Source organism: Pseudochaenichthys georgianus, chromosome 10, assembly GCF_902827115.2.
Source record: "Pseudochaenichthys georgianus chromosome 10, fPseGeo1.2, whole genome shotgun sequence".
NCBI classification, from domain to species: domain Eukaryota; kingdom Metazoa; phylum Chordata; class Actinopteri; order Perciformes; family Channichthyidae; genus Pseudochaenichthys; species Pseudochaenichthys georgianus.
The window spans coordinates 32,915,964-32,941,128 of NC_047512.1; the positions used below are offsets into that span (position 1 = coordinate 32,915,964).

General features: G+C 39.8%; 1 protein-coding gene across 1 annotated transcript in view; it reads right to left on the reverse strand.

The window, feature by feature from the left end:
* The window catches only part of pigg (phosphatidylinositol glycan anchor biosynthesis class G (EMM blood group)), a 123,287-nt gene that overhangs the window by 58,979 nt on the left and 39,143 nt on the right, over positions 1–25,165 (reverse strand). Inside the window, exons 6-8 of the mRNA XM_034092573.2 lie at positions 23,209–23,421; positions 13,844–14,061; positions 12,171–12,455 (exon numbers count right to left, since the gene is read on the reverse strand). Of these exons, the coding sequence (XP_033948464.1) occupies positions 12,171–12,455; positions 13,844–14,061; positions 23,209–23,421 (716 nt within the window). The remainder of the gene's footprint in view (positions 1–12,170; positions 12,456–13,843; positions 14,062–23,208; positions 23,422–25,165) is intronic.

Consider the following 25,165-nt stretch of genomic DNA (forward strand, 5'->3'; position numbering starts at 1 on the left):
CCTAATTCCACAAATATCCCAAAACACATCGTTTTTCTAGAACAGATTATAAATCGCCTGAAAATGGTAAAAACAAGTGACAACATGTGTGACGAAGGTGTTGCCCTGGGCTTTATCATGCAATATAATGTGAAACTTAAGCTCGTTCCATTGCCGAGATATTCTCGGGAGAGTGCGGAAAACTTAAATGTATTTATTTATTTCAAATGTGAAATGTTACCAATATACTTACGGACCACTAGGGGGTGCTCACGGACCACCAGTGGTCCGCGGACCACACTTTGAGGAGCACTGCTGTACACTGTATACCAAGGCAGGTTTGCCATCACGTACTGTACGGAGGCTCAGTCACACTGGTACATGTTCATATCAGGGATGCAAACTCATCAGGTATGAAAAAGGTGACAAGGATCCGAGCCCCCCGACCCCACGGAATATCGGCTTTAAAATGAGGAATAACAGATGATTTTAGCAGTCAGAACAACTAAAGCAGCAGTGGTAATAATAACATAAACGCTAAAGAGTCGCATCTAATAGAAATATATAAAAGCATTTATTTTAATTGTGTAGCAGTCAGTTTATAATTTTGGCAGCACTATTGAGCATTTTGAAAATGTATTTTCATGCCTCTGTGCAAGGCTTAGTCTTTCTATCTGTATAGCCACTGGTGTTAAGTACAGTAACTAAGTTCATAAACTCAACAAGTACTATACTTGGGTACAATTTTGAGATACTTGTACTTTATTTAAGTATTTAATTGTTTTGCTACTTTGTTCTTCTACTCCACTACAGTTCAGAGGTACATGGTGTACTTATACTCCACTACATGTATTTAATACAAATAAAATTATCTAAAGATATACTAACTATGGATGGCATTAATTTGGCCTCCAGTGAGACTGTAAGGAATCTTGGTGTTATATTTGATCAGGATTTATCCTTTAACGCCCACATAAAATCAATTTCAAGGACCGCCTACTTTTATCTACGTAACATTGCAAAAATCAGGCATATCTTGCCTCAAAACGATGCAGAGAAACTAGTCCATGCATTTGTTACTTCTAGGCTGGATTATTGTAAGTCTTTATTATCAGGGAGTACCAAGAAGTCAGTCAAGTCGCTTCAGCTGATTCAAAATGCTGCAGCTCGTGTACTAACCAGAGTTAGGAAAAGGGACCACATTACTCCTGTTCTGGCTGCCTTACACTGGCTCCCTATAGAACACAGGATAGCATTTAAAATTCTTCTTCTCGCCTACAAAGCCCTTAATGGGCAGGCGCCATCTTACCTTAAAGAACTCATTATACCCTACTGTCCTACTAGGGCATTGCTTTCCAAGAATGCAGGGTTGTTGGTTGTTCCTATAGTCTCTAAAAGTACAATGGGAGCCAGAGCCTTTTCTTATCAAGCTCCACATTTGTGGAATCAGCTTCCAGTTTGTGTTCGGGCGGCAGACACCCTATCCGTTTTTAAGAGTGCGCTTAAGACCTTCCTTTTTTATAAAGCTTATAGTTAGGGCTGATTAGATTCAGCCCCTAGTTTTGCTGATATAGGCTTAGTTTGTCGGGGGACATCTTACTTCTTCCTTCTCTCTGTCTATACCTGTGTACTCTCATGTTCCGATTAACCCAGTTTTCCCCAAATGTCTTTCTTTTTGGTGTCTATATACGCCGGGATCCGGAGTCATGGATGATCCTGGGGTCCTGTGTCCTGGATCGCGAGCCCTGGATCGCGAGTCGTGGCTGTGGTCCTGGATCATCGGTCCTGGATGGATATCCTCGTTGATTCATCTTCCTATTATACACACATGCATTTCCAAACATTTGGACTACCTATGTTGCAAATGTATTATCTTTTCAATTTATACACGGCATCTATTGCACGTCTGTCCGTCCTGGGAGAGGGATCCCTCCTCTGTTGCTCTCCCTGAGGTTTCTCCCATTTTTCCCTTTAAACTGGGTTTTCTCTGGAAGTTTTTCCTTGTACGATGGGAGGGTCTAAGGACAGAGGGTGTCGTATTGTCATACTGATATTCTGTACACACTGTGAAGACCACTGAGACAAATGTAACATTTGTGATATTGGGCTATATAAATAAACATTGATTGATTGATTGAATACCTTTAGTTACTTCACAGATGTGGATGAATGATGTGAAATCTAAACAAGTGTTGAATCAGACTTTAGTTCCACCTGGAGTAAATCCACAAGCTACGCTGCAGTATATAAAGTCATTCAAACTAGCTGCACCTTTACCAGCTTTGAGAACACTTTCATGATCAATCATTATAAAACACATCATATATATTATTCTGAAATGGACCAATCTCTATCTATTCCTACACTCTGGTACTTCTACTTGTACTCAAGTTCAAGATCTGAGTACTTCTACTTTTACTCTAGTACAAGATCTGAGTGCTTCTACTTTTACTCAAGTAGGCTACAATATCTATACTTATACCACCTCCGTTTATAGCCTATGAAAACAAAAAACTATTAGAATGACAATGTATGCTAGTTAGCTAGCTCAACGATTCCTTAACCCTCCGGTATCATTCGATTGGACTACGCAAATTAGTCATTCGAGACAAAAATGTCCACTGCAAAAGACTTTGATAAAAACATTATATTAAAAGTTTTTTTTTTCACAACTTTTTTGGGTTCAATCTTTAAAGCAACTTCCGCCCTAATAGAAAATACCAAAAATGTAATCATTTTCAAGATTTTAACCCTTTCAATGCCATTTTGAAAACATGAAACCGCTGTTTTTTTTCATGATGAAAACAGAGAAAATGAGTTATTTCCCCAAAAATACATATCTGGAGACTGGCTCTTTTTTTTTTATAACGGTCTTGGATATGTCAAAGATTAGCAACAAAATGGATTTTTTTGCATTATTAGTTTTTGCACAAAATCAGATTGAACAAAAAAGTTACAAATTAGTCATTCGGGACAAAAAAGTCCACTTCCAAAAACTGCTCTAAAAGGACAACAGATTAATCTTTTTTTAAACTTTTTGGGGTTAAATCTTTCAATCAACTTCAGTCCTGATCAAAAATACCAAATGTTAAATTATGTTCAGGATTTTAACCCTTGAACTGCCAGTTTGAAAACATGAATTTGCGTTTTCTATGAAAAACATGCACAAAAAGGCAGTTATTTTACATATATTAAATGTTGGGGGGGTCGGCTTTTTTTTTTTATCACAGTCTTGGATATGTCAAAGATTAGCAACAACATTTATTTTGGTTGATTATTAGTTTTTGCACAAAATCAGATTGAACAAAAAAGTTACATATTAGTCATTCGGGACAAAAATGTCCACTTCCAAAAACTTCTCTAGAATGACAACAGATTAATATTTTTAAAAGCTTTTTGGGGTTAAATCTTTCAATCAACTTCAGTCCTGATCAAAAATACCAAATGTTAAATTATGTTCAGGATTTTAACCCTTGAACTGCCAGTTTGAAAACATGAATTTGCGTTTTCTACGAAAAACATGCACAAAAAGGCAGTTATTTTCCATATAATAAATGTTGGGGGGGGTCGGCTTTTTTTTTTTTATCACAGTCTTGGATATGTCAAAGATTAGCAACAACATTTTTTTTTTTGCATTATTAGTTTTTGCACAAAATCAGATTGAACAAAAAAAGTCACACATTAGCCACTCGTGTCCCATCCACTCCCATTATAACCACATCTTTTGATCTCTCCGCCATACCGGTATATAATCATGCATTTTATAATGTCAGGGTTTGATATTGGAGGAAAATAGTTCAATGTGTCCCTTTTTACTGTATGTCACCAGATGTGACATTTTACCATTGAATTATATGACCTATAAAAACACTGAATTAATACTATTTTCAACTTTCTTTGAAATCATTTTTAAATCAGCATCAGATGTATCAATGTCAACATTTATTTTCCAAACAGCAAACTGCAATCAACATTCATGAACAAATCAAATTGTCAAAACAGAACAATGATATGTATGAGTGTGTGTTGAATAAAATGAGAGATGGATGAAGATAGAGCAAGTATGTGTGTTAGAGACGGAGTAAGATAGATGGAGATAACAAATAATGTGTGTGTGTGTATGTGCGTGCGAGAGAGAGAGAGAGATCAGTTCATCCAGCAGAACCTGCAGCATGGGATTTGGTGCTCTCTGCAGGTGAACTTTTCCCAGTGCACATCCAGCACAGTCCCCTCTTTTTTGTGGAGCCGCTTGCGGTTGTGCCGGTGTCGGGGGCAGCTGCCGAGGCCTGTATGTCCGCCACTATGGTAACAGCAGCCGGTGTACGAGGTGGATGCTTTCTCCGCATGATTTTTGCAGACACCAGAGATCTCCCCAACTCCTCCAAGAAAAGCCTCCTCCTGAAGGACTTGGCTTGCTTCCAGGAGGGATCCACAGCAGTAAAAAGCACAAGTGCATATGACGTGAACAAATTGTCACAAGTCACAGTGATCCCTTGGAGCCCCTCTGTCATTTCCAGGACGACACGCTTTCCCTGGCCCACCTCGGCAGCACTGCCAGCAGCTTTACCGGTGTAAATCTGGCACTTCCAGGCATAGGAGGTTTCAACGTCAGCGGTGATCCAGATTTGTAGCCCATACTTTGCTGGCTTGCTTGGTATGTATTGCCGGAATTTGCAGCGGCCTCTGAAGGGGACAAGCTGCTCATCCACACACACATCTTCACCAGGGTTGAAAAGCATCGGAAGGCGATGTGTCCACTTCTCCCAGAGAGAGCGGATGGGGGCAAGCTTGTCTTCTCTGTGATAGGAAGGTCTCATCAGCTTGTCGTCAAACCGGAGGGTGGTATTCATCAACCGGAATTTGGTGTGGGTCATTGTGGCACGGAAGATGGCACGTCCACTGTGGTCATCCCAGGGGCTGCGGGTGGACTCGCCCTTCGATTTGTACACTCCAGCCAACATCAGGAGACCGATGTATGCACGAATATCTGTGGCATCCACATCACTCCAGTTTGCCACCGAACATCCCCCCTGCAAGTTTGTCATGTCGACAATACTACTGATGATCTCAACAGTGAAAAATAAATTGAAGGAGGATTCCACGTCATCAATTATTGTAATGGCATAACGCGTGGGCCCTGGAACCAAACCTCTGGCAGCGGGAATGTAGCGCAGCGTGTCGTTGTTAGAGGGAGACCAGATTTCACAATTTGTTGATGTCCACCCACTGCCAGAATCTTCTGTTTCCTCTGCAGTTTCAGTGGAAGGGTCAGAAGAAGAAGGATCAGACTCCACTACAAACTCCACATCACATTCTTCTTCTGAGGTTGTTTCTGATTCAGAAGAAGAGTCAAGCAGCTCGCTGGAGGTTGCCGGCTGCATCACCATATCCCTAGCTTCTTCCACAGAGAAGCGCCTCTTCATCTTACTCGCTTGTTGCGTATCACAGGAATGAAACGACCAGCCAGCCAAACTACACATAGTTATGGATCTGGCTTTGCAGCCAGGTGTTCGCTTATTGACTTAGTGCATGTATGGCTGTGTATGTTTGTATGCTAAAGAGACATTATCAAAGCCTTTGAAGTTCCAAACAATTCTAAACAAAAAGGTCAAGCTGGGTCAAGATCATACCTCTGTTTACCTCTAAGACACATGAAACAGCACAAATGAAAAACAAAATGCCATGAGAGAACACTTACTCCTACATTCTCACACACATCAAAGGTAAAGAGATGAGGGGAAAATTGTGAATGCTGTAAACTGTAAACCAAGACATGACAAGCATGTAATTCAATGTAAAATGTCACATCTGGTCATATACAGTAAAAAGGACAAATTGAACTATTTTCCTCCAATATAAAACCCTGACATTACAAAATGCATGATTTTATACCGGTATGGCGAGAGATCAAAAGATGTGGTTATAATGGAAGTGGATGGGACATTTTTTCTAATCTGATTCTGTGCAAAAACTAATAATCCACCAAAATAAATGTTGTTGCTAATCTTTAACATATCCAAGACTGTGATAAAAAAAAGAAAAGCCGAACCTCCCAACATTTATAATATGGAAAATAACTGCTTTTTTGTGCATGTTTTTCATAGAAAACGCTAATTCATGTTTTAAAACTGGCATTTCAAGGGTTAAAATCCTGAACATAATTTAACATTTGGTATTTTTGATCAGGACTGAAGTTGATTGAAAGATTTAACCGCAAAGAGTTTTAAAAAATATTAATCTGTTGTCCTTTTAGAGCAGTTTTTGGAAGTGGACATTTTTGTCCCAAATGACTAATTTGTAACTTTTTTTGTTCAATCTGATTTTGTGCAAAAACTAATAATACAACAAAAAAAATGTTGTTGCTAATCTTTGACATATCCAAGACTGTGATAAAAAAAAAAAAAAGCCGACCCCCCCAACATTTATTATATGGAAAATAACTGCCTTTTTGTGCATGTTTTTCATAGAAAACGCAAATTCATGTTTTCAAACTGGCAGTTCAAGGGTTAAAATCCTGAACATAATTTAACATTTGGTATTTTTGATCAGGACTGAAGTTGATTGAAAGATTTAACCCCAAAAAGTTTTAAAAAATATTAATCTGTTGTCATTTTAGAGCAGTTTTTGGAAGTGGACTTTTTTGTCCCGAATGACTAATTTGTAACTTTTTTGTTCAATCTGATTTTGTGCAAAAACTAATAATGCAAAAAAATCCATTTTGTTGCTAATCTTTGACATATCCAAGACTGTGATAAAAAAAAAAAGAGCCAGTCTCCAGATATGTATCTTTGGGAAAATAACTCATTTTCTCTGTTTTCATCATGAAAAAAAACAGCGGTTTCATGTTTTCAAAATGGCATTGAAAGGGTTAAAATCCTGAAAATGATTACATTTTTGGTATTTTCTATTAGGGCGGAAATTGCTTTAAAGATTGAACCCAAAAAAGTTGTGAAAAAAACCTTTTAATATAATGTTTTTATCAAAGTATTTTGCAGTGGACATTTTTGTCTCGAATGACTAATTTGCGTAGTCGATTTGTTACACAGTGAATTAAAGACCGATTTGATTTTTTTTCAATTGAATTCCAAAATAGATCGAGAAAATAGTCTTGTTACAAAAATTCAGGCCGTTTGCACCAACACAACCAAAGTTATTGAAAAGTGAAAAATTACCCATATGGACAAAAACGTCCACAGTGATACCGGAGGGTTAAATAATATTGCGACAGAAACATTTTTCAGTTCACATCACGCTCTGCCTCTCCGACAGGGAGCTCTGCTCTGAACACCTGAACGCCCCGTTCTAACAGCTGTTCACCAGCGGTCCAGTCTGTGCCACAGTGACTCCGGACCACACAGTTAATATTAACGAACGCACCCGTAGGTAATGTAGCTGCTGAAGCTAGACCATCTTCGCGGAGCAGCAGAGCCTTATTATACATCCATGAGCAGAGCCGACAGGCAGGAAGACTCGAGCACACAGCTCGCGCTTCATTATAATATATAAAAAAAGAACACCATGCGTGTCATGATGGCACATAACAGCTCGCGGGCCGTCGCGGCAGATTACTCCGGGTCCCAGACCCCCCCCCCATACCCCAATAATATTTTTATTGCAGATCTACATGAATCCCACAAACGACCTATTTTGGATTCAAAACGGCGAATTTCGCCTTAAGGTGACAAGTTTGCATCCCTGCATATATAAAGCCATGTTGGGTAAACTCCCATCTTACATCTGCTCTCTGATCACACAGAGAGTTGCAAGCAGCTATTGTCTGAGATCGCATGATGTAGTCTTGTTAGATGTGCCAAGAGCAAGGACTGTCTTAGGTAAGACAGCTTTTATGTGCGTACCTCCACTTGCTTGGAACAGTCTACAGCTAAAATTGAAACTGAGCAATTTCATTCCTCTAAATGTTTTTAAAGCAAGTCTAAATTAAATGCTCATTGAAACTATGGGTATTTGTAAATGTTGATAAGTATGTAAATGCAGCTTGTAAATATGTTGTATGATGTCCACTATTGTTTTATGTTTCATGTGGAACCTATTTGCTGCAGGTCTCCCTTGAAAAAGAGATCTATGATCTCAAGGGACCAATCTGGTTAAATAAAGGTTTGAAATGAAATGAAATGTACAAATACCATTAAAAGTGTTGTATTTGTAGACCCCCTGTTTAGTGTTATCGCCCTTTGTTTGTTATTTGACTGCTTTTTCCATCAACCATGTTAGTGACTGTTTCCTTTGACATGTTCAATAATGTGCACCGGCAGTTTTGCTTCATGTTGCCTATTTCCATTTGATAAACCTCATATTCAGTACAAAAACAACCATATCAATGTTTTTTTTAAAAAAGGATAGTTAGCGAAAACTGGAATTTATCATAATATAGCCTATATTTGTAATAAAAAAGCTGAGTTTGTTTAATTTAAAAAATGTGTTCACATAATATTGATCAATTCTGTGTCATTTAATTAAAAAGATAAAGCTCGCGTAAATAAATTATTTTATTATTACTTATTTAGTAAAAATATTGTTTGCCATGTTTGCATCATTTTAACAGAAACTGATAAAACAGAATGATTATAAAAATAGAAATAGAAATAATAGGTTTTTTAATTTTTAATTTGTGCCCGTGTTTCAGTCTACGCGTGGTCAGGGAAGACCATCCCACACGAGCATAAAGGTTGCAGTGGTGGTGAGTCAAGGTTTTGAGGTTTGTAATGAATCTCAGTGCATATCTTACAAAAGATTGAAAGAAATGCATCAGTTTATTATTTCAATGCAATAAATGTTTATGGAGAGCTAGTCTGGGCGACTCCTCTTTCAACCAGAAGGTTGTGGGTTCGATCCCAGCCCATGCAGTCAACATGTCGATGTATCCTTGGGCAAGATACTTAACCCTGAGTTGCTCCCGATGGCATGGCCAACGTCGTGTGAATGTGTATGAATGTTAGTTCCTAGAGTAAGGTACACTGCTCTGTATGAATGGGTGAACGACATGTAGTATGTAAACGCTATATAAGTACAGTCCATTTACCAAATACCATTTAGTGGGAAGTGACACAGCTCAGCCAAATAATACCTAAACACTCAGCTGCCACTTTAATGGGCACACCTAGCTAAAGCTAATGCTGTCTAATGCAACAGTCATTTTCAAGCCATAGATGGTTTTGCACTGATATAAGTGATTTTATAATTTCACAAGACCCTACATAACTTTAGCACATTTTTTATCCATTTTGCCTTTCATTTTCTAAACTTTTTTCTCCCTAAATGGTAACTCAAGCTGTATTTTATAAGCATTTAACTGAATTGAAAGGGATTTCAAATTATTAAGCTAGTCTCCTTTTAATTCTCCACTTCTGTCCTCCGTTTATGTTTCTCTGCCAGTCCAGACAGCAGTTACTGGGCCTTGGGGGGGCTATAGCATGAAGATTAGCTATAGCCACTGTTGGCTCCGGCTCTTCTCATCAGCTGTGTTAAGAGATGACCCCCTACTTTCTCCTGAATATGCATTCAGCAAGGTTGTAAACACTCTTTCCATCAGATAATCATAGGACTAAATATGCTAAGTCAGATAGTCAATCTGAACGTAACAGAACCTGAGGGTTGGTTTGGGCAGAGGCTGTGTCACTACGATGCATCAGCAAATGTTTTCGTCAATTATCCGGGCGTAACTTCCATCAATTGTAAAAGTCTGACAGCAGTTCAAAGTTCTCCTGTGTATTCCTTGTGTTCTGGAGGAATGTCCTCACAACACTGAAAGATGTCCAGTAAGATGTAAGACTGGCAAAATCTGAATTTATCTTAAAAGAAAAGTCGAAGAAGACTTGCTGCAAATTTGTTCGCACTGCAATTTTGCCTCTCTTTGGAAACTAAAAGGTAAAACTAAACTTTTCTAATGGAGAGCGGCGGGTACATCCAGCTGTGGACAAACAATGATCCGGACATATTCAATCCCCCTAGACTGGAACATTTTTGATATGGAGTGTAATGATTGCAGAGGTTATAAAGCCCTGCAAAGAAACAAGCAGTTTCAAATGATGGATTATGCTCATCAATGCGGCAGTGTGTTTCAGGAAATGTGAGCTGGTTTGAATGTATTTTAAAAACAATGGGAGCCTGGGACTTCTGGGACACAGAGTGAACCTGCAGCAGAACAGACTGTAACAGCATCAGTTACAGAATCATCTCATTGTTGTTCTGTGGGAATGAGCAGTCCAACTCTGGAGTTTTAGAAAAATTGTTCATTAGTGCCATGTACATTTTCAAAATCATTTATTTTAAGGTCCAATCACCGGAATTCGTTATGATAGTCAAGAAAACTGTCCTGGTGAATTTGATTCAAATTCCAACAACATTTACCCCTCCCTCATCAACCTTGAAGTTTCAACCTATCAAAACAAATGACCCAAAAGTCCATTTGTTGGAGCAGATTGGCCAGCGGACCCTAAATGTTGCTAGTCATCAATATTTTACTTTTACTGCCTTACACGGTTCATCCTCCGAGCTCTTCGGCTGTCAGATGGCTGTCAATGGTGAAACACGTTCATACTTAAATGTGAGAGCAGGCCTCCTCAGTTGGTTGTAATGGTAAAAGAAAAACTTTGTCAAACAAAAATATGGTAGCACAAAGAGATAATAAAAAGGCAAGCGTGTATTGCTTGTCTGTCATCGGCTGTCAGACGGCTGTGAGTGGTGAAACTCATTCATACAAAGTGTGAGCACAGTCATACTCAGTTGGATGTGCTGGGAGCATTTTTTGTTGACAAATGGCTGCGAGGTGGCTCTGCCCAGTGCCCTGCCAGAATATCTCTGCTGGAAAAAGGCACTATAGCCGCGTTCACACCGCAGTACTTTTCTTAGTTCCGATATAGTTCAGAAATGTCGCGTTCACACCAAAAAGAGCCGGAGCTAAAATTAATTAATCAGAACCTTTTTTACCCCATTTTCCGTCCCTGCTAGAGAGCAGGTACTTTCGTGGGAGAAAAAGGTTCCTATGTCTGATTGGCTGGGCGGATTGCAAACCACGCCCCGTAAAACTCCAAAAAAGTTTTGGGAAGCCACCATTTTATTATCCTTGCATTAGCATTATTAGCATTAGCATTAGCCCAGCGCACAAACGCAGAGAGACTAACTTATGGCAACACAAAAGAAAACATGGGAGCGGTGGAGATGAGGAGGTGTCAGTGTTCTGGCGATTTACTCGGAAGGCTTCAGGGGACTTCCGGCCAGTGACTTCGGGCGGCAGTATACGCCGTGAAGTTGTTTGCGGCCTGCCAGTAAACCCAAAGCAGAAGAAGAAGAAGCGATGTCAGCGGCTTCATTTGCCTAATCCACCCCCATGAACTTATTCCGGTGTGAACGCGATCTGTACTTAGTTCATGAGAACTAAAGAGTTCTCATGAACTAAGTTCTCATGAACCTTTGTGGGAAAAGTACTGCGGTGTGAATGTGCATGTGGACATGTGGACTCAAGCCCTAAGACAATATTATTTTAATGCTATTTATTTAAAGTTAAATGTATGCATTAAAAATGTAAAAATGATAAGCTACTCCTCACTTAAATGCCAAATCATTTTCCTGTGCAATACCGGAGTGAAAAGGAGTAATTAAGGGGCTCTTTGCATTCATTCATGAAGTCGCATGATAAGCTGTGCATACAGCCAAGCACTATTTGATTAAAATGAATGGTGGCTAAGGTCTCAAATGGACTAAGGAGCACTCGCTGAAACACTTATTTTCAGCCCCTTACCGTGGAGTGATTTTTCACTTGTCACAGATACAAGAAAATCTAGCAAAACATTTCTTTTTTTTATCAGGACTTTGTTCCACAACACATTCAAGGGATTTTAGGCTGCTTTAGAAAATACTTTGCTAACTTTGCTAAATCACAAAAGAACGAGCTACTCTATCGCCCCTGAGCCTCAGTGGATTTAGTAGATGGTCGCTGAAATAAATTCAAATGTTTCTCTACCCGCAGGAATAGATAAATGAAATGTTGTATCTTTCAAACAGCAGCAAGTTATAATCTTTGTTATGAAGCAATCACAGACCAGCTGAACTTTTTAACTAGTTATATTGAGGTTTTACATGCAGAAAAGGCAGCATGTTTGCACCTTTGAGGGCAAACATCTGTTCCAATCTGTACCTGTGTTTTGTTGTTGTTATATTTATCAAAAACTCACCTTCCCGTGAATCCTCGCCCCCAGGGGGAGTCTCCGCGTTACCAGAGAGACCAGAATACAAAACATTGCTGAGGAGAAGGCGACGGCGGCGAACACGAGTCCCCAGGAGAGGCTGCAGAAGTAACAGGAGCTCTCAGCAGATGTGCACACCAAGACGTGCACCGAGGCGAGCAGCAGGCACATGAGGTAGAAAGGCAGCGAGAGCAGAGCTGAGAGAACAGGAAGTTCCACCACTGCATCACCGCTCAGAGCCTCGGGCATAGCCAGCAGTAAGACCAGCAGGAGCTTTATGGCCGGGAGAGAAGAGGAACTTTGATCACTATTGGTTCAACTTATACAACCACAGAAACCCACAAAAAACAGACCATTTCTTTATTTTGGTAGATGACAGCACTGCTATCTAATCTGGACACTCATTAAGTATAATAGAGAGTGTCAGTACATGTTTAAAGTTAAAGTTTGTAATATTATGATGAAAGCGTTTGGGAGCAATGTGGGGGTTCGCTGTACTGGATCCATTTGGGATTTGAACTCTCCATTCTCAAAGCCAAGGCCATACAGACTGAGATACTACTGTGCCATATGTACAAATTGTTGTATTGTTCATGTAGTGCAATTACATCCAAAGACGCCAATAGATGCAAATCTGCGCTAAACGTAGCATGTTAAAAATGGAATGAAACCTGTCAGTGTTGACATTTTCCTGACTTAACTGTCCTTCTGACTTTGCTGAATCAGAAATGGACGAAAATGGTTTAGCAGTCAGTCGGCACCCGTTCTCAATAATGAACATCTTAAATGCCAGTGAGTTTTAATCATTTGAAAGTTACACGGCAAGTAGATATCTTTGTGTATCAACAATAATGTCGCTGGCTTTTATGCCAAATTACAATTACATTTTCAGGAAAATGCTCTGATTATTTGACTAATCGATCAGTCATTCGACAGGAATATAATACCCTCAGTGGTTTAGTACTTTTCATGCAAACATGTCAGAAAATGTTATGCGTCATATTATCCACTCTTAAATATGGAGATTTCGGCATTTCTCTGTTATTTCCTGTTATACTGAATATCTTCATCAGATCAGACAAATCAGACAAAATAAGACATTAAAATACATCACCTTGGACGATAAGATATTTGTGAAGGACATTTTCACAATTTTCTGATATTTTATGGATCGAAGAAGAAGAAGATTCAACTTATTGTCATTACGTAGTACATGTACTATGTAACGAAACGCTTTCTCTGCATTTGACCCATCCTAGTGTTAGGAGCAGTGGGCTGCCATTATGTACGGCGCCCGGGGAGCAGTGTAGGGAACAGTGCCTTGCTCAGGGACACCTCAGTAGCACTTGGTCTTTCCGGGAGTTGAACTGGTGACCTTCCAGTTGCCAAGCCAAGTCCCTATGGACTTCGCCACCACCGCCCAATAAATCAAGGAATGTAAAAAATGTATCTGCAGATTAATTGATTATAACATAATAGTTAGGTGTAGCCCTAAACTATCCAAACTCCAAAATAATATAAACAAGAAAGATGGTCAATCAATCTTACCAAAGCTTTTTCCTTCTAGCTTTTTTATGAAAACTACACTGCTAGGAACATTTCCTCCTAGACATTTCCTCATAGACCAGTCCTAAGGATATATTGAATTGTGCTGCACTCACCTGGAACACAAACACCATGCCTGCGATCATGGAGTACATGTCGTACTTGCCCAGCTGTTTGCTGAGAGCCGAGCTCATGGCAGCCAGGGCCTCCACATACTGCTTCAGGACCTTTTTGCCCATGTTGCTGAGCACCTCAGAGGTGTTGCCCTCCAGGAAGAGCTTCATCCAGCTCCCATGCGCCTTTTCTGCCACGCGGAACTGCTCGAAGCCTGCCTCTGGAATCAGACAGGGGACATCTGTATCAACAGCTGGCAAAGTAGACTTAGAGGGAGCATTAAAAAGTATTAGTTGATTTTATGTTTGCTGTCATGTACTCAAAGACTTAAAACTTCTTGTTAGAACTTTTGCATTCATATAGATTAGTCAAAATGAGGACATTCGCAGCATCTTATTTATGAACTCTATGGGTTTCCCGACTGGTGTGTCATATTTGGCACTGTTTATTTGTCCCAAAATATCATCTTTCAATTTAAAGTATCTCTGATACAATCTCTGATTTTCAATTACGGTACTTAAGATACTTACATAATCAAACATTAAAGAGGCCCTATTGTGCTTTTTGGAGTTTCCCATCTCCCGTAGTGTGTTGTATAGTAATTAGGGCTGTCAGTCGATTAAAATATTTAATCGCGATTAATCACAAATTAATCGCACATTTTTTATCTGTTCTAAATGTACCTTAGAGGAATATTTTTCAAGTTTGTAATACTCTTATCAACATATGAGTGCACAAATATGCTTTATGCTAATGTTTATTATCATTTGAACAATGACAAATATTCTCATGAATATTAAACACAACAACCTGAACATTACAAATATTCGCCTCAATTCAACCTGGAACCTCTCTCATACAATACAAATGGTGTGTGTGTGTGTGTGTGTGTGTGTGTGTGTGTGTGTGTGTGTGTGTGTGTGTGTGTGTGTGTGTGTGTGTGTGTGTGTGTGTGTGTGTGTGTGTGTGTGTGTGTGTGTGTGTGTGTGTGTGTGTGTGTGTGTGTGTGTGTGTGTGTGTGTGTGTGTGTGTGTGATCGTTGGAGCTATGTGCAACGCAAGGCATATGCTCGAACGGGAGCTGCCTGGACGCTGCAATCATGTTGCTGCAATCATGAGTGTGCTGTCTGGCTTCCTGCATAATGTCAAGTGCTCGGTGCAGTTGTGTGGATGGAGCGCTCCTCTGTTTTCATTTAACAGCTCCTTATATCCGTTAGCGCAGCTAGCTAGCACCAGATGCTAACAACAACAATAGCCGCGTTCACACTGCGGTACGGTAATGCACGTAAGGTCTCTCTCTCGCTCGCTCGGGCCACACAAACACACACCCTCCCGGTCCTCCCGATGGCCAGTCGGTACCTGCCGGTGAGCGTGGAAGTGTGGTCTGCCACAAGCGGGCGGCAGGAGCGGGGCTGTCAGCATCAGCTTGTAGATGGTATTTTAAACTCGATGCGCTCTGAAACTACGGGGCGGCCGAGGAAAAAAAATACACATGCGTTAATCGCGTTAAAATAATTAGTGGCGTTAATTTTTTTTTTGCGTTAACGCGTTATTAACGCGTTAACAGCCCTAATAGTAATATGTTTCTTTGCATGTAAATGGTCTGCAAAGGCTAAAATCCCAACATTTCTTCCAGAGGGAGTTTCTCTCCCAAGCACTTCCACCTGCTTGAAACGCCTCAATTGGACTCCTTTGTTTACTTCCATAACATAGGGACATCACTATATAACACTTGCGGTTCTATTGGCTAGTGCTCTGACACATGATAGGCTAAGGGGCGGGACATCTCGTAGTGGTTGACCGATTATAACAGAGACGGCCAGCTAACCATTCAGAGCAGAATAAGCTTGGACTTCACAACAGAAGAGCTGGTAGAAATGCCCATTCTTTACTATTAGCTTAATAAAAAAAAAAAATTAAATCATAAAGAAGTGAAAAAAGCAAAGGCATAGTGTTTTATCTCACAGAAAAGGTCTCAGAGTGCTGCCTATCTTGCTGTATTTAAATCATAAAGAAAACAAGGGCCTTTTTTTTACCAATTGTTTCCTTATGAATGAGAGTCCACTAATCATATTAGACTTCATCAATCATTCTGAAGCATGTTGGATGGTTTGAATGGAAATCTATTAACTTTCTTGTTCTGGTTCCTGTGTCGATAATGTTACTTAAATTGAAAAGATAATAAAATGCCCGTGGTAGAAAAACCTTTAGTCCTGAAAAAGCAATGTATAATTTGTCAGGATTCTAACGATGACAAGCTAGGACTCATTCACATGTTTACTCAAAGCAGACGAAATGGTGCCTGCTTTCATTTGACTTCAGTGCATTAGGAACCTGCTCAAGGACACACACACACACACACACACACACACACACACACACACACACACACACACACACACACACACACACACACACACACACACACACACACACACACACACACACACACACACACACACACACACACACACACACACACACACACACACACACACACACACACACACACACACACACACACACACACACACACACACACACACACACACACACACACACACACACACACACACACACACACACACACTCATCTGTCTAAGAGAACAGGGATTGGTTAATGGCTCTCCGAGATGCCTGAGGTTAGAAGCACATGAAAAAAACAAACCAATATGAAGATTGAACAAGGCAGACAGTGATGGATCTAGAAATTAGTTTTATGATAAGAGTTAAAAGCTACCCCTCCCAGTGTTTCCCACAGGATATTGTGAGAGTATGGTGGTTGGACTTTGGACCCTAGAAGTGTCACGGTACATTATTTTAAAGCATCATTCTGGTACACGTTGAGAGCATAATGCTTAGGTGGTTAGGGTTAGATTTATAAAGAGCTTTGTGTTCTTGTACAACATTTGGGGTTTTTAAATTGTGTGCCCAACCTCAGAGAAACAACCAAGCAGACTTGAGTCAGTCATGTGATGGGGCCAAAGAATTAAAGCTAACTCAACTTTCCAGTGTGAACACTCAATAAACCTTATTCAATTATTAGGCCATGACATGATACTAATAGACAAATCCAGTTGATTGTTCCACAAAAACCTTTTACCCACTGACCTAAATTGGGAAAAAATAGGTCGTTATATATATATGTATCGCTTAAACCAACTTTACAGTATGAATAATTGGATAACCTTTTTAAATTACCGGTTGAGACGCAGCAGCTTTTGGGCGGGGTTTATGGGAAACACAACGACTCTATAGGCCCAATGGTAGTAATCTTAAATACCTGAAGATCCAGGTATTTTCATACTTGAAAGACGGGACATTTCGTCTTTGTGCACCACTGAGCAAATGACATAGGAATGAATGAGGCCCAGCCTCTCACGCTGTTTCCAGTTATCTTTAAACATCCATGATTCAGAGTGAAAAACGTTGAGAGAACAAAGCTTGTCCCAAAATGAAATGTAACCTTTTTAAGGGTCAACTCTCATGGACACTGACCCTAACCCCTTCGAAAGATGGGCCAAATTGGAGTTGTGTTTACAAACTACAACTGACAAGTCCTATTCATTGGGCCTTTGAATTGGGTTTTGGATAATGCACGATATAAATAAACTTGGTGCTATATACCGCAGGATAATAAATATGTATATGTTTGGTTACACCATTCCTCTGTGTTCGCGAAATCACACACCATGATGAGGGCAGATATTGATGAAGACAGTGAAAAACAGAGCAGAGCTGTGTACTGAGAATATCTATCAGGGTTATTAGAGAAAATTAACCGGATTGTAAAAGAGGAGTCTAGGAGTCAGAACATTCAAACTGTTCCCATTGGGAAAAGTGAGCCGACTTCAATCACTTTTACTTTGGATAAAGTTATTGCAATCTAGATTTCATTGAGATAACAGAGGGATTAAAAACATCAAATAAACAGCATTAAAAAAAGAAACAAGGCAGACAGATAACGTGAAGAGAGATGTGCTGGCAGAGCAAGGTTGTGTAAACTTTGTATTACCAGAGTTGAACTTGAAAAAAACAAACTTGAAAGTGTCACTTTCATTGTTTGCAGGTTAGACAAAAGATAAGCGAATGCATAAACAATAGGGAAAAGTCCTAATTATATCCAATTGAGAGGAATAAATAACTTGACAATTTCTGAGCATTAATACTCTTTTGAATTTTCTTTAAGACAGTAGGCAGATTTATTTTTAAAGAAAAACTTTTTTTATGTAAAGTTTGACCCCAACAGGTGTCCATCCTGCATTCTACTTCAAATATCATCCCAGGCGAAATTCCCAGCAGTGACAACTATGACATTCTGCATAAAAGCTTCATGATTACCTAAGTGGACTGATTAAAAAAAATCAACACATTCAAAATGTAGGTCTTCTGAAATAATTTCCATTTCATTCCATCACTATGGAAACCAGGGACCAAAATAGAGTAGAACATTTGCTGCGAGAGCGTTTCTTTTAATGGGTAAGTAAGAAGTTAGTTTAAAATCATGTTTGGAAAATGCAATGGTTGTTGTTTAGCGTATTTGCCCGTTAGTGACAACACATTTAGACTACATACTCTACATTTGGCTAACAATTCAGCATAAGAAGCATTAAAAAAAATGAGTACTGAAAATGTGACCATTATGCAAATGTCTGAAGGCCCTGTGACGGCACAAATGTGGTTAAATAATACGTGTTAAATATCACTTTTTAAGATAAGTAAAGTACACTGAACAAAAATATAAATGCAACACTTTTGTTTTTGCTCCCATTTTTCATGAGATGAACTCAAAGATCTAAAACATTTTCTATATACACAAAATAACCATTTCTCTCAAATATTGTTCACAAATCTGAAAAAATCTGTAATAGTGAGCACTTCTCCTTTGCCGAGATAATCCATCCCACCTCACAGGTGTGGCATATCAAGATGCTGATTAGACAGCATGATTATTGCACAGGTGTGCCTTAGGCTGGCCACAATAAAAGGCCACTCTAAAATGTTCAGTTTTATCACACATCTCAATGCCACAGATGTTGCAAGTTTTCAAGGAGCGTGCAATTGGCATGCGGACAGCAGGAATGTCCACCAGAGCTGTTGCCCGTGAATTGAATGTTCATTTCTCTACCATAAGCCGTCTCCAAAGGCGTTTCAGAGAATTTGGCAGTACATCCAACCGGCCTCACAACCGCAGACCACGTGTAACCACACCAGCCCAGGACCAGCATGTTCACCTCCAAGATCGTCTGAGACCAGCCACTCAGACAGCTGCTGCAACAATCGGTTTGCATAACCAAAGAATTTCTGCACAAACTGTCAGAAACCGTTGCAGGGAAGCTCATCTGCATGCTCGTCGTCCTCATCGGGGTCTCGACCTGACTCCGGTTCGTCGTAACCGACTTGAGTGGGCAAATGCTCACATTCGATGGCGTCTGGCACGTTGGAGAGGTGTTCTCTTCACGGATGAATCCCGGTTTTCACTGTTCAGGGCAGATGGCAGACAGCGTGTGTGGCGTCGTGTGGGTGAGCGGTTTTCTGATGTCAATGTTGTGAATCGAGTGGCCCATGGCGGTGGTGGGGTTATGGTATGGGCAGGCATATGTTATGGACGACGAACACAGATGCATTTTATTGATGGCATTGTGAATGCACAGAGATATCGTGACGAGATCCTGAGACCCATTGTTGTGCCATTCATCCACGACCTTCACCTCATGTTGCAGCATGATAATGCACGGCCCCATGTTGCAAGGATCTGTACACAATTCCTGGAGGCTGAAAACATCCCAGTTCTTGCATGGCCAGCATACTCACCGGACATGTCACAGATTGAGCATGTTTGGGATGCTCTGGATCGGTGTATACGACAGCGTGTTCCAGTTCCTGCCAATATCCAGCAACTTCGCACAGCCATTGAAGAGGAGTGGACCAACATTCCACAGGCCACAATCAACAACCTGATCAACTCTATGCGAAGGAGATGTGTTGCACTGCGTGAGGCAAATGGTGGTCACACCAGATACTGACTGGTTTTCGGACCCCCCCAGACCCCCCCAATAAAGCAAAACTGCCAGCCTAAGGCACACCTGTGCAATAATCATGCTGTCTAATCAGCATCTTGATATACCACACCTGTGAGGTGGGATGGATTATCTCGGCAAAGGAGAAGTGCTCACTATCACAGATTTTTTCAGATTTGTGAACAATATTTGAGAGAAATGGTTATTTTGTGTATATAGAAAATGTTTTAGATCTTTGAGTTCACCTCTATGTGTAGACATTTTGCTATAGTGTTTACATGCAAAAGATACCTCTTATGCGTTATCAATTATCATGATTTCTTATTATTGAAAGCAATGGCTAACCTGGCGAGAACTGTGATAGCTCACTGGGTTGTACTAGAGCGCGAACAAGTTGGGTGTGACATCATTCCCAGCTCTGACTGCTGACTTCTGAGGTAAATCAAAGGCAGCATCACTTTCCAATGCTAAGCAGTTAAGATGATTACGAAGGTCACCATTTTAGTATGGTGTTTCCGCATGCTAAAATGTTTTAATTAGCTCTAAAGTTATAATTTAGCTTTAGCGTTGGAGGTATTTAGTAAAGAAGCAAAGCAGTGAAGTCACTTACATTTTCACAAGATGTTGGCAGTAGTTATTTCAAGTCAGGGGGTTACCAAAGTGAGGGTGAGTTTAATATCTTTGGTATATTTGACTGTAATGCAAACTAATGTTTGTTGAGACATTTAACTTGAAGTCTCAAATGTCACCCTCATTAAGAGGATCTACAAAAATGTTAGGATCTTCCTAAATGTAATGGTAATCCAACATAGTTTAAAGTCCGACTGTCCATATACAAACGTCAGGGCCATGTCCCTAGCATTGCTAAAAACTAGTATACAACACTTGGTTGGGCAGATGCTCCGTCAGACTGACTATGACTTACATACGTATTTTAGTCTTCTATCCAATTCATATTGACACTATTTGAAGCTTATCCTACTAATTATGCAGTGAAGATTACACACCGTCTCTCATATCCTGGATGTTAAATTAAATGTGTCCTTTCATGTTTTCTATGGACTTTTTTTGATTTTCTGAGTTGATGTTTTTGTTATTTCAGTATTCAGAAATGTCTCGGTATTAAACGTCAGCTGAGGCCTGTTAGCACCACACACTATTATTTGGTCATCATGTCAAAAATAATACTCTGTTCGCTATAAAAATGATCAGTTAAAGAAGGGAGAAAAACATATCTTGAAATGCCCAATTACATGTCCAATTATTTGCCAAAAAAGGCAGTTATCAAAGAGTGTTCCCTCCTTCCTCCTTCCCTCCGTCTCATTTAGAAGAATGAAATAAATGACTAACTGACCGATGTAACATGAGGAATGGTAATCTCTGCCATTGTTGTGTGCAATGTTTGTGAAAATGAGGACCAGAGCCAGAGACAGGAGGCAGACAGATGAGAGAATGCGAGATGTATAACTCTGACAAACAGTGTGACCCTGAGATATTAGTAGGGAGCAGCACACAGCGAGGATATGTGCATGCATTTGCACAAAGAGTGGGCAGCATTTATGTTCAAGAACAGACCTCAGACAGCTTGTGCGTCTCCCATGAGGAGTTCTCGCAGCTGTAAGGTCATTTATTCACAAACTTAAAAAAACAAGTAAACAGATTTACATCTTGACACGACAGGAAAAGGTCTTCCTGTTTCTCTTTTAGATACTTTGCTTCTGGTGGGATTAGGTTTGGGTTTTCTTCTACATAAACCTGCTCTAGTATCATATTGTCAGTACAGTATTTATGACAGGTTTAGAGGAATTTTAGCAGCAACAAAATTTAAAAACATACCGTAAGATGAAAAATGTGGAGGATTATTTTTTTATCTTTATTTTTTTCAATCCGTTAACTAGCATTAAAGACCAGTTTTATGTTCACCCAAAACAAGTTCTAATTTCCAATTGGTGATTTTTTTAATAAAGGATTTCAGTATTGATGAGCTTTGGTGTGATGCAACGATTTAACTTGTAAGGAGATTCTCCCCTCGTGTTAATCAGACTGCTTCAGGTTAAACACTGCTTTGATGTAGTCGACAACACTGTATGAATAATGAGGAGATGGACTTATAGCAAACCATTTCTGAGCCTATTAAGAGTGTGCCATCACTGTTTTTCAGCATGCACAAAACTGTGAGTGGAATGCAAATAAAACCATCATCTAAATCAACAGTGATCCGCTAAGTCTAAGTCTGAGCTAACATACATTATGTGGTCTTGATAGCTTATGGGATATATATATATATATATATATATATATATAAAAAAGGATGGGATATTCTCATTTTACTTTCTGTAATAGCGCTTTTTTTCTGGCCACTTGAGGGCAGCACAACATTGACTTATTATCATTTTAAAGAGTAGGGTTGACCATTATGACAAATAGAACGGCTTTCCGCAATTAGCGTTAGTGTTTTTTTTCAGGCCATTTTTACATTTTATTTAGCAAATGTAATGGTCTGTCTTCACAGGAATTCAACTTTGCTCGCAATTCATAGTGAGTGAAAATAGGACCACTAGTCCTTCGCCATATCACAGCACAAACACCTAATTGCATGGCCATGAAGCGCAGACCATTAACAGGCATGCAGTGCTACTTCCACTATAGGTGGGGCTAAAAATGGACTTGAAAAAGGGATACATAGGGATGGCTTACGAGCGATCAATGTTTTTTATCAGGGTCCCAGTGCTTAATATCTCAAAAGGTGATTGTTTTTCCAAGCTAGCGAAACTAATGTGTTTTTGAAACAACTGTTTGTTATTTGATGAAATACTATATTCCCTGATAGCAATCAATAAATCAAATGTTCTAATAAAAATGCATTAATTAACTATTTCTTTAGTCTTTTAGAAAAATATTGATAAGTGCAGCTTTAACTGTGATGAAGTAAACATCAACATCTACAAGTAGAAGGTCACTGAGCTCATGTTACCTTTACAGTGCATATGCAGCTACCTGTCACACGTAAAAATGTATACGAGGTAGTTAGCAGAATCTTGAATATCTGCTGGACTTTTATTCTTTGGCATTTCAAAAAGATGGCTTTAGAAGTTTAAGAAGGAGTAATGGGAACTGACCTGTTATGAGTTTGCCAGTTCTGACAGATTCAATAGAGTAAGAACAAAATGGCTGTAAAGAACTCTTTCTGAAATTGAACTGTCTTCCCTCTCTTGGCATTGCTCACACCGCTGTGTACATTAACAAATGCAGCCACTGATCCCACTGCAGACTCACTTTCAGAGGAGGTGGCGACTTTCCAACCTTCAGTGAGTCCAAAGTTTGGACACAGGGAATTTGTAAACCTACCTTTTTCATAATCGGGTACGCTGTCTTTGAGCAGGCAGCTGAGCTGGTGGCCATTGAGATGCAGGAAGCGCAGCTGGTCTCGGAGTGAGGTCTCCTCCAGGACGCCCGGGATGACGCGGCCCACGCTGTTCAGAGATATGGGCAGGCCAAGGCCCAGAGCCAGGGTCGGAGGCAGGTCCACTTGCTCCACCACTCCAGGCTTCTCCATGCCCGCTGAGACCACAGGGCAGAAACACAAAAAAGCAAAACAGTGAGGATCCTTGGATTTCATTTTTCTAAGATTTAAAGCAGTTGTTTTGGAACTCATTTGGAGATTTGTGGATTATATCATTTAATCAATTAGACAAAAACATGGCATGAGAGTATGTCGACTAATATTTGTTCAGGAGAGCACTGATAACTATCCTCTTTTTTATGTAGTTTGGTGGTATTACTGATTTTCTGTGTTGTTTTCTAAAGTTCACTTGTCCATCAGTCTGTACAAAATTCATGGAATCTGTTCAAACTCAATGTAAAAACAGACTCTTCTTTATTTAATCCAAAATAGTCTAAATGTAATGCACTCTGACAGCCAGTGGATTGTTGCCTTACAAACCTGCAGTGTCAGAAACAGAAAATGAAAAAGCTCTCAGACCAAATGTTGAATCTCTACTGTGTTACATCAATCAGTGATGGGTAAAATAATAAGAACACAAGTCACATTGTATTACTTCAAACTACAAAGCAATTCAAATACAACAAACTATGTACATGATGGACACAGAGAAATGGATCCATTTTCAGCGTGTCTGATGTGGAAATTCACACAATAAGAGCTTGTCTAAAAGAATTTGACAACACTCATCGAAATAAATGTAAAATACGATCTCCTTGCCCTAAAGTCATAAACATGACAACAACACTAACAGTGAAGAATCCCACGTGTTTTTGTTATTTTGAAGTTGGGGATTATGTATAATGCATTTGACTGGGACATATCACTCTAATCTCAGCCTCTTACAGCATCTCACTGATGCTGCTTCCTCTTCCCCTCAGGACAGTCAAGCTGCGGTCACAAGGAAAATGGCAGGAGCCTGGTGCAAAATCGACAGCCTTTTCCCCACTCGGCTCTCATTTTTTAAATTAAAAAGGCCTCTATTGTGCTCATTTACAGGTTTCTTTTTTGTATTTCATGCCTCTACTCAGTAGAGTCCACTGTGACATGTCTCCATGCTTTAATGTTCAGAAAGCTCTTTATTTTTCTCATACTGCAGCACCTCTTTTCACCCTCTGTCTGAAACCAGAGCTCTGATTGGTTAGCTGGCCTGTTCTGATGTGATTGGTCAATTGGTTAGAGATGTCCTGCCCCTTAGCCTATCATGTACAATGTGTTTGAGCACTAGCCAATAGAAGCGCAAGTGTTACATTATGATGTCATTATGTTGCGGAAGTAAACAAAGGAGTCCAATGGAGGCATTTCAGGCAGGCAGGTGTGTGGGAGAGAAACTCCCTCTGGAGGGAACACAGGGATTTCAGCCTTTGCAGACCATTTACATGCACACAAACCTATTCAAACCACTAGAGGAAGGGAAAACAAGAAAGATTAATAATGCCGTTATATAAAATATACGGGCTATATGTTAGTGACGTCTTGTTGGTTGTTAATAATCAAGGTAACAAAGAATAGGAGATATATTTAGAAATTATTTGTGTCTGAGTGAAGTTTGTGGATCACAATGATGAACTCTACTGGTGTGGAATACATCAGAAAATGAACAATAGCGCTCATACAGTATGTGCGGGGGAGTGAGACTGGGACAAACCCCAGAGCTGTGAGCTAATTTGGTAATTGGACACAATGAAATAAGCTGGCGAATCATCCATTGTACCACATTTGCAACAGGACATGGACTTTGCTGTATTAAGCCCATAGCTATTCAAGATAAAGCCATACATCTACAATGTATGTGAGGCTTTT